The sequence below is a fragment of the Neltuma alba genome, unplaced genomic scaffold (assembly GCF_004799145.2).
Source record: "Neltuma alba isolate B1F8T4 unplaced genomic scaffold, ASM479914v2 tig00012745_pilon, whole genome shotgun sequence".
NCBI classification, from domain to species: domain Eukaryota; kingdom Viridiplantae; phylum Streptophyta; class Magnoliopsida; order Fabales; family Fabaceae; genus Neltuma; species Neltuma alba.
Genome location: NW_021637161.1, coordinates 89,251 through 100,876, shown reverse-complemented (window position 1 = coordinate 100,876; position 11,626 = coordinate 89,251). Strand labels below are relative to the sequence as shown.

Sequence of the window (11,626 nt, the reverse complement as noted above, 5' to 3'; positions counted from 1 at the left end):
TTATTTTGGTTCTAAATATAAGAATCCAATTTATTTTGTCTCTCATATCCATGTTTTCTCAAAGTATTTCTTATAATAATGATAATTCTATTCAATGCACTTAATTAGCAAAGATATTTTAGAAAAGAAAGCGCCTAGTTATTAAAATAGTAGTAATTAACTTAACTAATTTTTTAATCTACTCAAATCAATTAACTGGCTCTTATATTAAGGATTCAGGTAGTGTATGATTAATATGGATATTTTAATAAAGATAACAACTATTTATACAAATAGGTAACTCAACAAATTTTTTTAATTTACTCGCGTTAGTTGACTATCTTTTATATTAATGAACGAAAATAGTACTTTCTTTTTATTGGCGCAAAAAAATCATTCATTTTATTGTAAATAATTTTAGAAGTCATGCCTTTTTCAAAGGGGAAAATAAATAAATATCTTGTCCTATGAAGCAGCAATTTGAGCCTCTGAGAACGCGGATGCTCAGCGACGCGTACACCACTACACCGGTGTGCTTCACGTAGCAGGAGTATAAATGCCCGCAACAGAAGGAGAATAATTAATGGAAACTATTGTAATTTTTTCCCGGCTGTAATAATTATTCATGAGAAACCCGTAAAATTACGTTTATTTATGGGACTAAATATTCCCTTCAATTTACCTACTATATAAGTTACTTTGAAAAAAATAATTTTTATAATAAGTTGCTTTACAGAATAATTAATGTTTATTTATCAATTTTAGTTTTATTAATACATAGATGTGACTTTTTATATTTTAATTTCTCCTTGAAATTAGCAAGGTTGATTTTTTTAAAAATTCTTTTTGACGAATTTAATGAGTTAATTGTAATTTCTAAATTTTGGATAATTATTGGAAGTATATATTGTGAATATGAGGGAGTTATGCATATTCATGGATAGATTCTTCAACCCTGTGAATTTTCTTAAATAAGTGAATTTTATTAAATATAAAATTTACAATTTTGCACCAATATCTAATCTCTCGTTAATTGTAGAATCAGCCTTGAGCCGCAAGTGAACCAAGTTTGATCTGTTCCAACCCCTCTAGAAATGACAGCTACTTGAACAGCCTGTCTCCGATCACATTGCAATACAATTTTTGTCTGCTCTCAATTCATATGCACGTTTGAATTGGAAGATTATTTAAAGATTATTTCCAAAGACCCGTAGATATAAGTCTATCTATCTTGCTGGTCAACAAAAAAAAAAGAAAAAAGATACAAGTCTATCTTATTACACTAACCTAACCACCTGAATCACTCAGAAAAATACTTCTTCGTGAATCCTTCATGTGCCCGAGATCCCGGAAAGCTCTTCAAATCTTCGGATTATCATCATCTACTAAAATGTGCTTAATCTGTAGTATGGTCTTTAAGTTTTTTAATCATCAAGTACTGTATATCTGCCAAAACGGGAAACCCAATAAAAGAAAATATTCAAAAGAATACAGTTCGGTTGGAATCATTAGTATTAAGTGTTTAATTTAATTATATTATTCTTATCGTGGAATATGTCTTTCATGAGCCATGAACGAGGATAATGACGTAAGCTCATCTCGAGCAACATCGTTGTCACCCCAACCTGGTAATCTGCAAATTAAAAAAAGACTAGCATCTGCAATTTAAAAAAATCACCCTTTACAATATCTCACGCCCATCGATCTCCCTATCTCGAAGAACCAGAATTTAAGGCGGATCCACTTTGCAAAGTATCAAACCAAGCCAATCACGATGAACTATCGAAACACCACGATTAACTCGGCCTGAGCTTACTAATTAAAACAAAAAGTATCCCTGCTTAAAAAAGAAAGAAGGAACAGAGGAGATTCAATGATCGACCCGGGGTAATCAATAACCATATGTGCCCCTGAAACTAACTTTTTCCCTTCTTTTTTGTTGAAGCGGTGGCTCTTAACTTTTTCACACAGCCGCTACACTCAAAAGTTCCGCCTTCTTCACCGGGGCTACCTTCAAGAACTCTTCTTCTTCAGTCATCAGTATTCCGGCGTACCTGCACTGAGCACTGCAGAAGGCTCTCTCATCCCTGAAATACAATCGGAACTTTGTTTGAACCATTAACACAGATATTTTCGTCACTTCGATTCGTAATAATTAATTGTTTACCACGATTCAACATTTGTGTATGAAGTTTGATATAAATCGGATAGAAGTCACCAAGCATTTACCTCAACATGTAGATGTCTTGGCGCCCCATCCTTTTCTTGCAGAAATCACAGAAGCTCAGAAACCTCGACGAAGGATACACACTTTGATCGTCTGCCGGCGACGACACCGAGGACGATTCAGCTTCGAACAAGCTGTTGTCAACAATGCAGTTGCTGTATATATGCATGATTCTCGGCTTAGGGCCGTGAAAAATTACCCGAGTGTACTCCTCAGACATCTCCATCTCGCTGGCAGAAAGACAGATTTGGATGATCCGAGGAGGGTTCCAGGTTCCGACTCGGGACTCGGTGGTGACCTCTGTTTCGGAATCCGATGAGGTCACAGGCGAATCAGATAGAAAAAGTAAGGGAGGTGAATCGGTGTTAATTTGGAACCCGAACAGAATCCTCGGGCTTTCAGGGTTCTGTTCGGAGTCGACAGAATTGTCGTCCACAAGAGCTCCGACAATTCCCAGACCAACGCCTTTCGAATCGACTGGACTCAGAAAGCGTCTGCCCTCAGTTTCTGGTGTCGGTGACGACGGGGAGGCGGTGCTTTCGTTTTCGTAATGGAAAATTCGGAAAGCAAGTCTTCCGAGGAGTCTGAGGGAAACGAAGAAAAATGTAAAATTTGTCAAATAATGTTCACTTGCCGGAGTCATTTATACTCCACACACTGAAACCAGAAAGTCTCAGAAAAAGATGAAGGTTTTCTCAGGAGACGGGATGAGTGTGTGAGAGGGAGATTATAAGACACGCCTCAAAAGGAAAGAGGAAAACTGAAGACAGACGCACGAGTCTGAACAGACTCAGAGAGCAGAACATCTGATTAAACAGCTGAACCGCTGCAACATCCGTCTCTAAACAAGACAGAGAACATAAATGAGTAAGCAGAAAAAGGAGGAAAAAGGATAACTTTTCCCCCGGCTTTCCGGGCCTTCCTTTGCCTGTTTCTGAGGAGGATAGAATCACAGGGTGCTCAGAAACGACATGCAACGAGGCTCACACTAGTCATGCTCATATGACCAGACCTGCATGCATCATCAGGCACCACCAAGTACAAGAGGCGGGCTTGTGGTTTTGTTCCTTCTTTTAATTCTACATTTTGTATATACTACTACATACGTGTGTGTCTACATATATATATATATATATATATATGCATAGATATTATTTCCCTTTCAGTTTCTCGAACTCGTGTCTTGGAATACTACCTCAGCTGAAACTGCTTCCGAATCCAGACAAATACCAGCCTAGACTCGCAAGTGTAATTTGGAAGACACTCAACTTCCCAGCTTGAACGCAAGGATCTGAGTGTAATTGATGAAGAAGTCTCTCTCTCTCTCTCTCCCTCTCTCTCTCTTCATGCATTGAGGCCATGCGGCTTATGTTTTTAACTTTATTTTTTTAATGGAGGAATCCCGAACATACAGTGACAACAGAGAAAATGAGAGGCATTTTAGAGAGAGAAAGCAGGAGTTTGCAAGGTAGGTAACGGTTGGCGGGTTCATTACAGAGAAAAGAGTGATGAAATAAAAGGCTTTTATTCGATAGATAAAACCACATTGGTAGCAGCCATGGCGATCTCCCGCGTAATTTCCATGTGACAGGGGGAAATGGGGGAGGAGAAAAATGAGTTTCTCTGATTCAGTGGGGCTATCTCTGTCATCTCTGAGTCACAAGAAGAAGCTAACATGGCGTTATAGAGTAACGGGAGTTTCGATCTCTGCGTCGCAGTGCCTCCGTGAATAGGATTCCAGAACCAGATCAGTTTAGATTCTCAAGCCCAATCGGAGCCTCGGAGGTAACTCATTCAAAAGTGTTTTGTACATTTTAAATAATAATAATAATAACTCATACCCAGGCTGCTTTTTTATTATTAAGGTTTAACTGGACCATTGAAACTATTTAAAAATGAGTGCGCGTATGAATTCGGACAAGACAAGTATAATTTGGAATTTCACGCTCTTGAAGAAAAGACCGTAAATTTTTGCTTCCAGCTCACGACGACAATATTTTTATTGACATTATACATAGCGAACTTTTCTTTGTATATATAGTTTGATTAATTATTCGATTACTTGTTATTTTTTGGCTAATTTTTTATGAGTGTTTGACGACATTTAAACGCGTCCATGATTAAAGAATCTCAAATATCTGCAATATGCAACAAGTATCTTGAGAATTTTTTTTTTGTCACGATTTCTCTAAGATGTAAGTAAAAAATTATAATATGAAATGAAAAGATTATATTGAATGAAAAACTAGGTTAGAAGATTACAATATCCATTATGAAAGAATCAGATTTTTTTTTAAAAAAAAAAAAAGACACGAGAAAGGAGAAAATGCCATTGTTGGTGATATCATTTTCTAAGGCACAACCACAACGTGCCAATTGCCTAATAGCTACAAACATTGCCGACTTCGTACAAAAGGGAACAAGGGAAAAAAAAGAAGAAGAAGAAATTGCGTGTGTAATTATGAAATATTCATGTTTCAAATTTAATTAAATTAGAGCAGAATTATATGCTCTCTTGTGTAGAGGCTCAGGGTCAAATTAAAGTTCACCCAATATACTTCATGTTTCATATCTATTCTGTTTATTGTATTATTAGATTTCGTGGATTGTAAGTTTGAGATTTGTGTTTGTGTTTATAGTATGTTGAGCGGCTAAATGTTTTATAGGGTAAAGAGGCACCAAACACCTCAATCCTTTTTTTTTTTTCAGGAGCTCCCAACACCCCAATCTTTTTTTTTTTTTGTGCAACTTTACTCCCCATCTTTTTTGTGTGTGCAATTTTACCTATTTGCAACGGTCCTCTAATATCTATTAACACAAACATTTTTTTTTTAAAAAAGTCTAGTTCTCGAATATGTATTCGAGAAGACTAGTTCTCTAATATATATTCAAGAAAAATAGTTCAGAGAAAAGTAATTTTAATGTTGACCGTGAGTTGAAAGTTAGCTTAAGACAACATTACTACGAAATTTACACTTCTAGAGTGACATTAAGACGCAAAAAAACTTCCGAATGTACACCCATATAGCTCTTGCATGAATACTTCCGGGGTAAAAATAATTGGGATAAGGTGCATTTTTACCCCGGAAGTATTCATGCAAGAGATATGGGTGTCCAGAAATTTTTTGGGTTTCAATGTCACCCTTAAAGTGTACATTTCGTAGTAATGTTGCCCCGAGCTAACTTTCAACTCACGGTCAACATTAAAATTACCTTTATCTGAATTATTTGTTTTTCTTGAATATATATTCGAGAACTGGTTTTCTTGAATACATATTCAAGAACTAGACTTTTTTTTAAACATGTTTGTATTAACAAATGTTAGAGGACCATTGCAAATGGGTAAAATTACACCAAAAAAAAAATGGTGAATAAAATTGCACTAAAAAAAGATTGAGGTGCTGGGTACTCTTGAAAAAAAAAATTGAGGTACTGGGTGCCTCTTACTTATATATATATATATATATATATATATATATATATATATATATATAAAACTCACGAGTACTTGTTCTCTGTTTCTGTCTTCTTCTTCTCTCGTACCATAGTATTCACAGTATTCTTATATGTGCTTGTGAGTTATTACTTGTGTGCTTTCATCTAGAGATATAAAATGTAGAATAAACCATGCATGTAACTTTAAATTTATAGCGAAAAATTGCATGCATATATATAGCAATCTGTTCATTAAGATATAGGGGGGGAAAATATCGAATATGACTCATGGCACGATCATTAGCTCACTTTGTGTGTTTCTGAAGAGTTAAGTTGTAAATTTACTCCTTCCAGCCCTATATATAAACTCTCTTTTTTTTTTAAAAAAGATCTAGTCCAAAATAGAAGCTTTATTTTAAAGTTTGTCTGAACATTTATTACTTTTTTTTTTTCTATTTTGCTTTTAATTGGCTGTATTTAGTACTTCCTCTCTCTTATTAATATTACCTCTACATATTTTCTTTTATCATTTTTTATTTATTGCCTCTCTCATTTACTCTCTTAATAAATAAGGATAAATTTCTGAAAAAAAACCATTTCTAACCTATTTATCATTTTTAACTATTTAACTGCTAGTTTGTTAAATGTAATTTGATTATTTAAAGCTTATATACAGGATCAAAGGAATATTTGCGTGACTTTTTTTGTTAGTTAAAAATAAAAAAACCCAATAATTACAAAGGTTCATAAGCCAAGTCACCCATTGAGCCAACCCCCTCATGATCATATATTCTCCTACATTTCATTACTTTAATTTGTACAAGAACATTCCTCATGAACCAAGCAACACATATGAACCTGGTTTTGGCAGGTGACACGCGTCAATATTTTAATAATTAACTAACATTTAATACGCCCGATGATTCAATTCTAGAGCTATTTATTATTAGAGGAATGCACGTACGTAGTATAACTGATAAATACAGACATTAATAAAGTCCATTAAATTGTTCATGAAATCAATGAACCCCCCCCCCCCCTAGTAATAAAATAACAGTATAAGCACATTAATACAGGGCATTAAATTGTTCTATAGTAAAAGTAATAAATTATACTCCATACTGCAAAATCAAAAACAAAAAATCCGCCAGTAGAAATAAAGCTAGGACAAAATGTAATTAATCTATCCCCTTGCTTCTGGAAATGATTGGTGATATAAACAAACAAGTAAAGGCTCGTGGCTAAGCAAAATCAATTAAGATCACAGAAGCTTATCAGTAGCCAAGAAGCTGTAGATGAGGAAATCCCTCACCTGACCCTTACAAAAGCCATATTTCCGGAGCAACCCTTCCTCAGCAAACCCTGGTTTCTGAAGCACCCTCTGGGACCCTTTATTGTCAACGTCCACCAAAGCCTCAATCCTGTACAGCTGGGGGAATTGTTTGAAGACCAGAGGGATAGCCATCCTCAAAGCCTCCGCCACCCTCCCTTTTCCCCAGTGATCCGCACCCACAGCATAGCTAACGTGCCCCCTGCACCGGTCGTCACCGGCCCCCGGCTTCGCCGATACATATCCAATGGACCGATTGTTCAGACATATGGATCGACGCCATGGATGGGGTACAGCAACCTTCTCAATGAAGGAAACGGCTTCTTCTTTAGTTTTCAAGGAGCTCCATGGCAGGTATTGGGTCACTCTATCGTCACCCGCCCATTTCAGCACGTCTTCCGCGTCTGAGAGGTTAAATGATCGCACGGATATTCCTGAGGCATTCATATATAGATGTGTAAATGACCTTTGCAAATTGCAGGTCGGGTTTAATAACAGACACGACAAAACGAATATCGTCCGGGCAGTATGTAATAATATCTTCTCAAAGGTTGAAAGCTCAGTCAACCAGTCAAGCAAGGCGGGAGGAGGCTTGTGGATTGATGGGGGAAAGGCCCATTAGGGGGAGGGCCCGTGTTAGAGTAAGCCCAACAGTGTAAGCCCATAATCCCAAGGCTCAAAATGAAGAACAGCGCTCCTGTATGGTTACGTTGTATATGTGTTAAATGGTGTGGGCTCTTGAAGGCCCTAGTGTGGCCGTGTCTAGAAATAAATAAAGAACCCTCAACCATATGTATAGTTTACACCCATAAAGCAAAATGTCTAAAACATTCCATTTTTTCTTACAAATACTCTTCAACCCTAAATCGTCTTGCTAGCTTTCTCTCGTAAAGAAAATAATAAGATGGTAAAACTGTAGGACTGTAGGTACAAGTTTTGCACATTCTTTGAGGCCCAAACGAATGGCCTTAAGTAATTATAACAACAAAAAAAAGGTGATTATGACAGTGGCAGAACTTAGAAGGCGGACAACCTAATCAATGCGATGAGCTATCAACCAACCAGATCCAACATCAAAAACGTCGGCAAAAGCAAAAACAAAAAAGATTCAACATCAAAAACACCCACTAACTTGATCATAAGTCAATCTTCACAGAACAGAGCGAAGATATAGACCTTGAGTATGCCCGTAGCTAACCACATGACATTTTTTGGGTCAAAAATAGTAGTCATAGATTAAAAAATAAAAACATGTAACTATTTTTAACCACATTGGTTAAACAGGTCAATACGTAATTAAAAGTAGTAAGATGGCCAGGTAATAAAATTGGAGCATTTTACATGGATTTGGGGCCGAATTAACAGTCTCGCAATCTCTCTTCTGGCTTAGTAGCGACTCCGGTGAACTCACAGGTTTGAGCTCTCCGATGGATCCCCTATCTGCTCTGAGGGACTTCACCATCCGAGGCGAGCTGGAGAAGATAGTTCGGTTCGGCGGCGAGTTCCGATTCGGTAATGAATACTCTTTTCCTTGCTCCGTTGAGACTGCTTACCGCTCAACCAAGGGCAACCGTTACACCCTCGAAACCCTAGTTCACTACATCAAGAATCACCACCTTAAGCACACCGATTACATTCAGAACACCGTCTCCCTTGGAATCCCTGCCGTTACCTTCCCGGACCGAAAACCCCTCCTCGAATACCTCCAGGGTAAGATATCCTCTACTGATTCCATCGAGTACCGTCCCGAAGAGCCTGCTTTTGCTACAAATCGTGTCAGCACCGACTTGGCCGCTGTCCCGGATGATAAGAAATTGGATTTCATGTCGATGATTAAGGCAGCCGAAAGACCGTTGAAGGACCGCGAGGCGTTGCTGGAATGCAAAAATAGGGATTTCTACAGCGTTCTGGTTGCGGCAACGAAGCGCGAAGAGGAGAGGCAGAGAATCGAGTCGCAGCAGAGAAAAGATGGGCTTGTTGCTAAGAGTCGGTTGATGGGGGCGGATGAGCGGGGTTTAGGGTTTGGAGATGAGATGGGGTACGATGCTACTCCAAAACCCAAAATGCACTTGAAGGGCAGTAAGATAGGTGAAGGGGTGCCGATAATTTTGGTGCCCAGTGCGTTTCAGACTCTGATTACCATTTACAATGTGAAGGAATTTTTGGAGGATGGGGTTTATATACCGACTGACGTCAAGGTGAAGCAGATGAAGGGTGCACGGCCAGATTGCGTGACAGTGCAGAAGAAGCTTAGTAGGGACAGGGTGGTTACTGCTTATGAAGTGAGGGATAAGCCATCTGCCCTCAAAGCGGAAGACTGGGATCGGGTAGTGGCAGTTTTCGTATTGGGCAAAGAATGGCAGTTTAAGGACTGGCCTTTCAAAGACCACGTTGAAATATTTAACAAGAGTGAGTTGAAATTTGTGTTGTCATTAAATTTTCTTATTCAGCATATCGAATCGTTGCTGCAATTTGCGAGCATAACTGTGTTTATTATCTGTACTTTTTGGTTGAATTGGAGCTAGGTGTAGTAATCTGTTAATGTTCTTGCAGTTATTGGATTTTATATGCGTTTTGAAGATGACAGTTTGGAGTCGGCAAAGAATGTAAAGCAATGGAATGTAAAGATAATTTCGGTGGGCTTTTTGTATCCCTTACTACTGTTGGTCAATGATTTTTATTTCACGGTGTTGATTTATTATCTCCCTCTCTTTTCAGCTCTAACATTCACTCTGAGTATACATTTCATATTTGTTGGCAGATAAGTAAGAACAAAAGACACCAAGACAGGGCTGCAGCATTGGAGGTGTGGGATAGACTAGAAGAATTTGTTCGGTCACGAACACATTCATGATGTGTAACGTCTTAAGGGATCACATTATGTAACATTTGTTATCTAGCTGCTTGTGCTGAATATTGCAAATTTTTGTTGATGCCTTGTGTTGTTCCTATAAAATGAGTAGTTCAAATGATTTTTTAGTTGCTTCAATTTTGATAGCATTTGATTCATTAACGAATTTCATGGCTTTGTACAGAGAAGGAGAAATAGTCATGTTTGTTCTGTATAACTAATTTATATGCTAAGAATTGTAGAAAACTTTGATTTTATTCAGGTATTTTTGGATGTATATCATAGAAAGAATAAAATCAGAGTTTTATATTTTTGTTTACCTTGTGATTCTTTATTTATTTATTTTTGGAGATGGACATTTGAGCGAGGTGTCAAGAAATCAAATGTCCATCTTTTTACTCAGTGAGCGTGCAGTTTTAGGATCATGTCTAGCTGACCGCAACACAAGGTGTATGTTGTGCCTATCTTTTACTTTTTGATATTATGGAAGCTAATTTAGCTGACCGCAACACAAGGTGTATATCGTGCCTATCTTTTACTTTTTGATATCATGGAAGCTAAGTTACAAATTTGTGGATCCAAGTTTTTATTGCGATCATTGCCCCGAAATTCTGCGATGCACTCCCAGCAGTCCGAGGACATTGATTGTACAATTTGGTTATATTTTTTCTCTTCCAGTCTGCGGTGAGGTCCTAAAACCTTAATAGTCTGATCCGAATATGTGTGTTCGTTCTTTCCCGGCTTTTGTATGTAGGACTGAAAATCTGTTGGTGCTGTTATGGCTGTTCTAGGGAAAGCGATGAATGCTTATATGCTGTTTACCAGAACAAGGCTTGTAAGAATGGGGGCTTTACTTTCTAGTTATATGCTTACCTACGAAATCAAAGGGAGAAGGTGAAAAAAAAAGTACATGAAGTAATTAATGAGAGTAGAAGATGAGGAAGAAGTTTTATCATTGCTAGTATGTTACTGCTATGGTTTATCCGGAACCTTGTTCAAGTGCTGTGCTGAAGTGCTTCCAATTCCTTTATCTATGATCTAAAGGGAGTGAAATATAGCTCTTTAAAGGAGTCTTGAATGTCACTTTCTGCCAATTATTTAACATACCAAAGGCTGTAGGAAAACCTTTTGCTTGATAGGACTGAACCGGAATCTGTCATAAGATTATATTCTTCCGAAAGAAACTGAGCTCTATGATTCTGCGGACCTTTGTTCGTAAAATGCTGTAATGAGTTTCGCCACAAAGTTTGGGAGTTTCTTAGTTTAAATACTATTAATTTGAATGGATTAAGAAAACTAGTTAAATAAGTTATTTGTAATAAATATATATTATTTTTAAAAAAATATTATTACTAATGAAGTGTATTGGTTAAAATTATCATTATTACAATAATTATCTGAAAAAAAATAGATAAATATAATAAACCAATTAAGTTGGAGGAGTTATATCTCAAATTAAAAATAAAAATCAAACAACTTTTTATTAAGAACCGGAGGTAGTAGTGGATATGTATACAGAGCTTCTATGCAGTAGTTCGGCATTTAATCTTTGTCGTCTTCAATTATTATAGCAAAATGAAAGTTCGGCAGAATACGCAGTTTGAACTGGATGTTTGTCTACACTTCAAATTCTCGGATTTCATGTTATGAACTTTCGTCGATTGTTTATTTGAACTGTTTGACATTTTCTCGCTTTTGAACAATTCCTTCTTTTCTCGCAAACAAGGTGCATTGTACAAGTGCCGCAGAGTGGTCGGGTGAAGGGATACTTTCTTCGAAGGGATGCAGAGAGGGACAATATGTG

General features: G+C 37.2%; 3 protein-coding genes across 3 annotated transcripts; 1 reads left to right on the top strand and 2 right to left on the bottom strand.

Moving 5' to 3' along the window:
• Nucleotides 1-1,942: 1,942 nt before the first annotated feature.
• LOC114730587 (FCS-Like Zinc finger 8) lies at nucleotides 1,943-2,849 on the bottom strand. The gene is made up of 2 exons (XM_028917683.1): nucleotides 2,209-2,849; nucleotides 1,943-2,066 (listed from the first exon to the last, which is right to left on the bottom strand). Exons 1-2 carry the CDS (start codon nucleotides 2,847-2,849, stop codon nucleotides 1,943-1,945), a joined length of 765 nt encoding a protein of 254 aa, XP_028773516.1.
• A 3,838-nt stretch (nucleotides 2,850-6,687) lies between these two features.
• On the bottom strand, nucleotides 6,688-7,418 carry LOC114730586 (uncharacterized). Its single transcript, XM_028917682.1, has one exon. The coding sequence runs from the start codon at nucleotides 7,416-7,418 to the stop codon at nucleotides 6,903-6,905; it is 516 nt and encodes a 171-aa protein (XP_028773515.1). The 3' UTR covers nucleotides 6,688-6,902.
• An 895-nt stretch (nucleotides 7,419-8,313) lies between these two features.
• LOC114730590 (protein CDC73 homolog) lies at nucleotides 8,314-10,139 on the top strand. The gene is made up of 3 exons (XM_028917689.1): nucleotides 8,314-9,380; nucleotides 9,525-9,607; nucleotides 9,733-10,139. The coding sequence occupies exons 1-3, from the start codon at nucleotides 8,399-8,401 to the stop codon at nucleotides 9,823-9,825; spliced, it is 1,158 nt and encodes a 385-aa protein (XP_028773522.1). The 5' UTR covers nucleotides 8,314-8,398; the 3' UTR covers nucleotides 9,826-10,139.
• The last annotated feature ends 1,487 nt before the right edge of the window (nucleotides 10,140-11,626 follow it).

Excerpts from the sequence above, each read along its gene's own strand:
- LOC114730587 (XM_028917683.1), bottom strand. The coding sequence starts at position 2,849 with ATGACTCCGGCAAGTGAACATTATTTGACAAATTTTACATTTTTCTTC. Across the intron at positions 2,067-2,208 it reads CAAGACATCTACATGTTGAG|GGATGAGAGAGCCTTCTGCA; the intron begins GTAAATGCTTGG and ends ATTGTATTTCAG.
- LOC114730590 (XM_028917689.1), top strand. The coding sequence starts at position 8,399 with ATGGATCCCCTATCTGCTCTGAGGGACTTCACCATCCGAGGCGAGCTG. Across the intron at positions 9,381-9,524 it reads CGTTGAAATATTTAACAAGA|TTATTGGATTTTATATGCGT; the intron begins GTGAGTTGAAAT and ends ATGTTCTTGCAG. Across the intron at positions 9,608-9,732 it reads GGAATGTAAAGATAATTTCG|ATAAGTAAGAACAAAAGACA; the intron begins GTGGGCTTTTTG and ends ATTTGTTGGCAG.
- LOC114730586 (XM_028917682.1), bottom strand. The coding sequence starts at position 7,418 with ATGAATGCCTCAGGAATATCCGTGCGATCATTTAACCTCTCAGACGCG.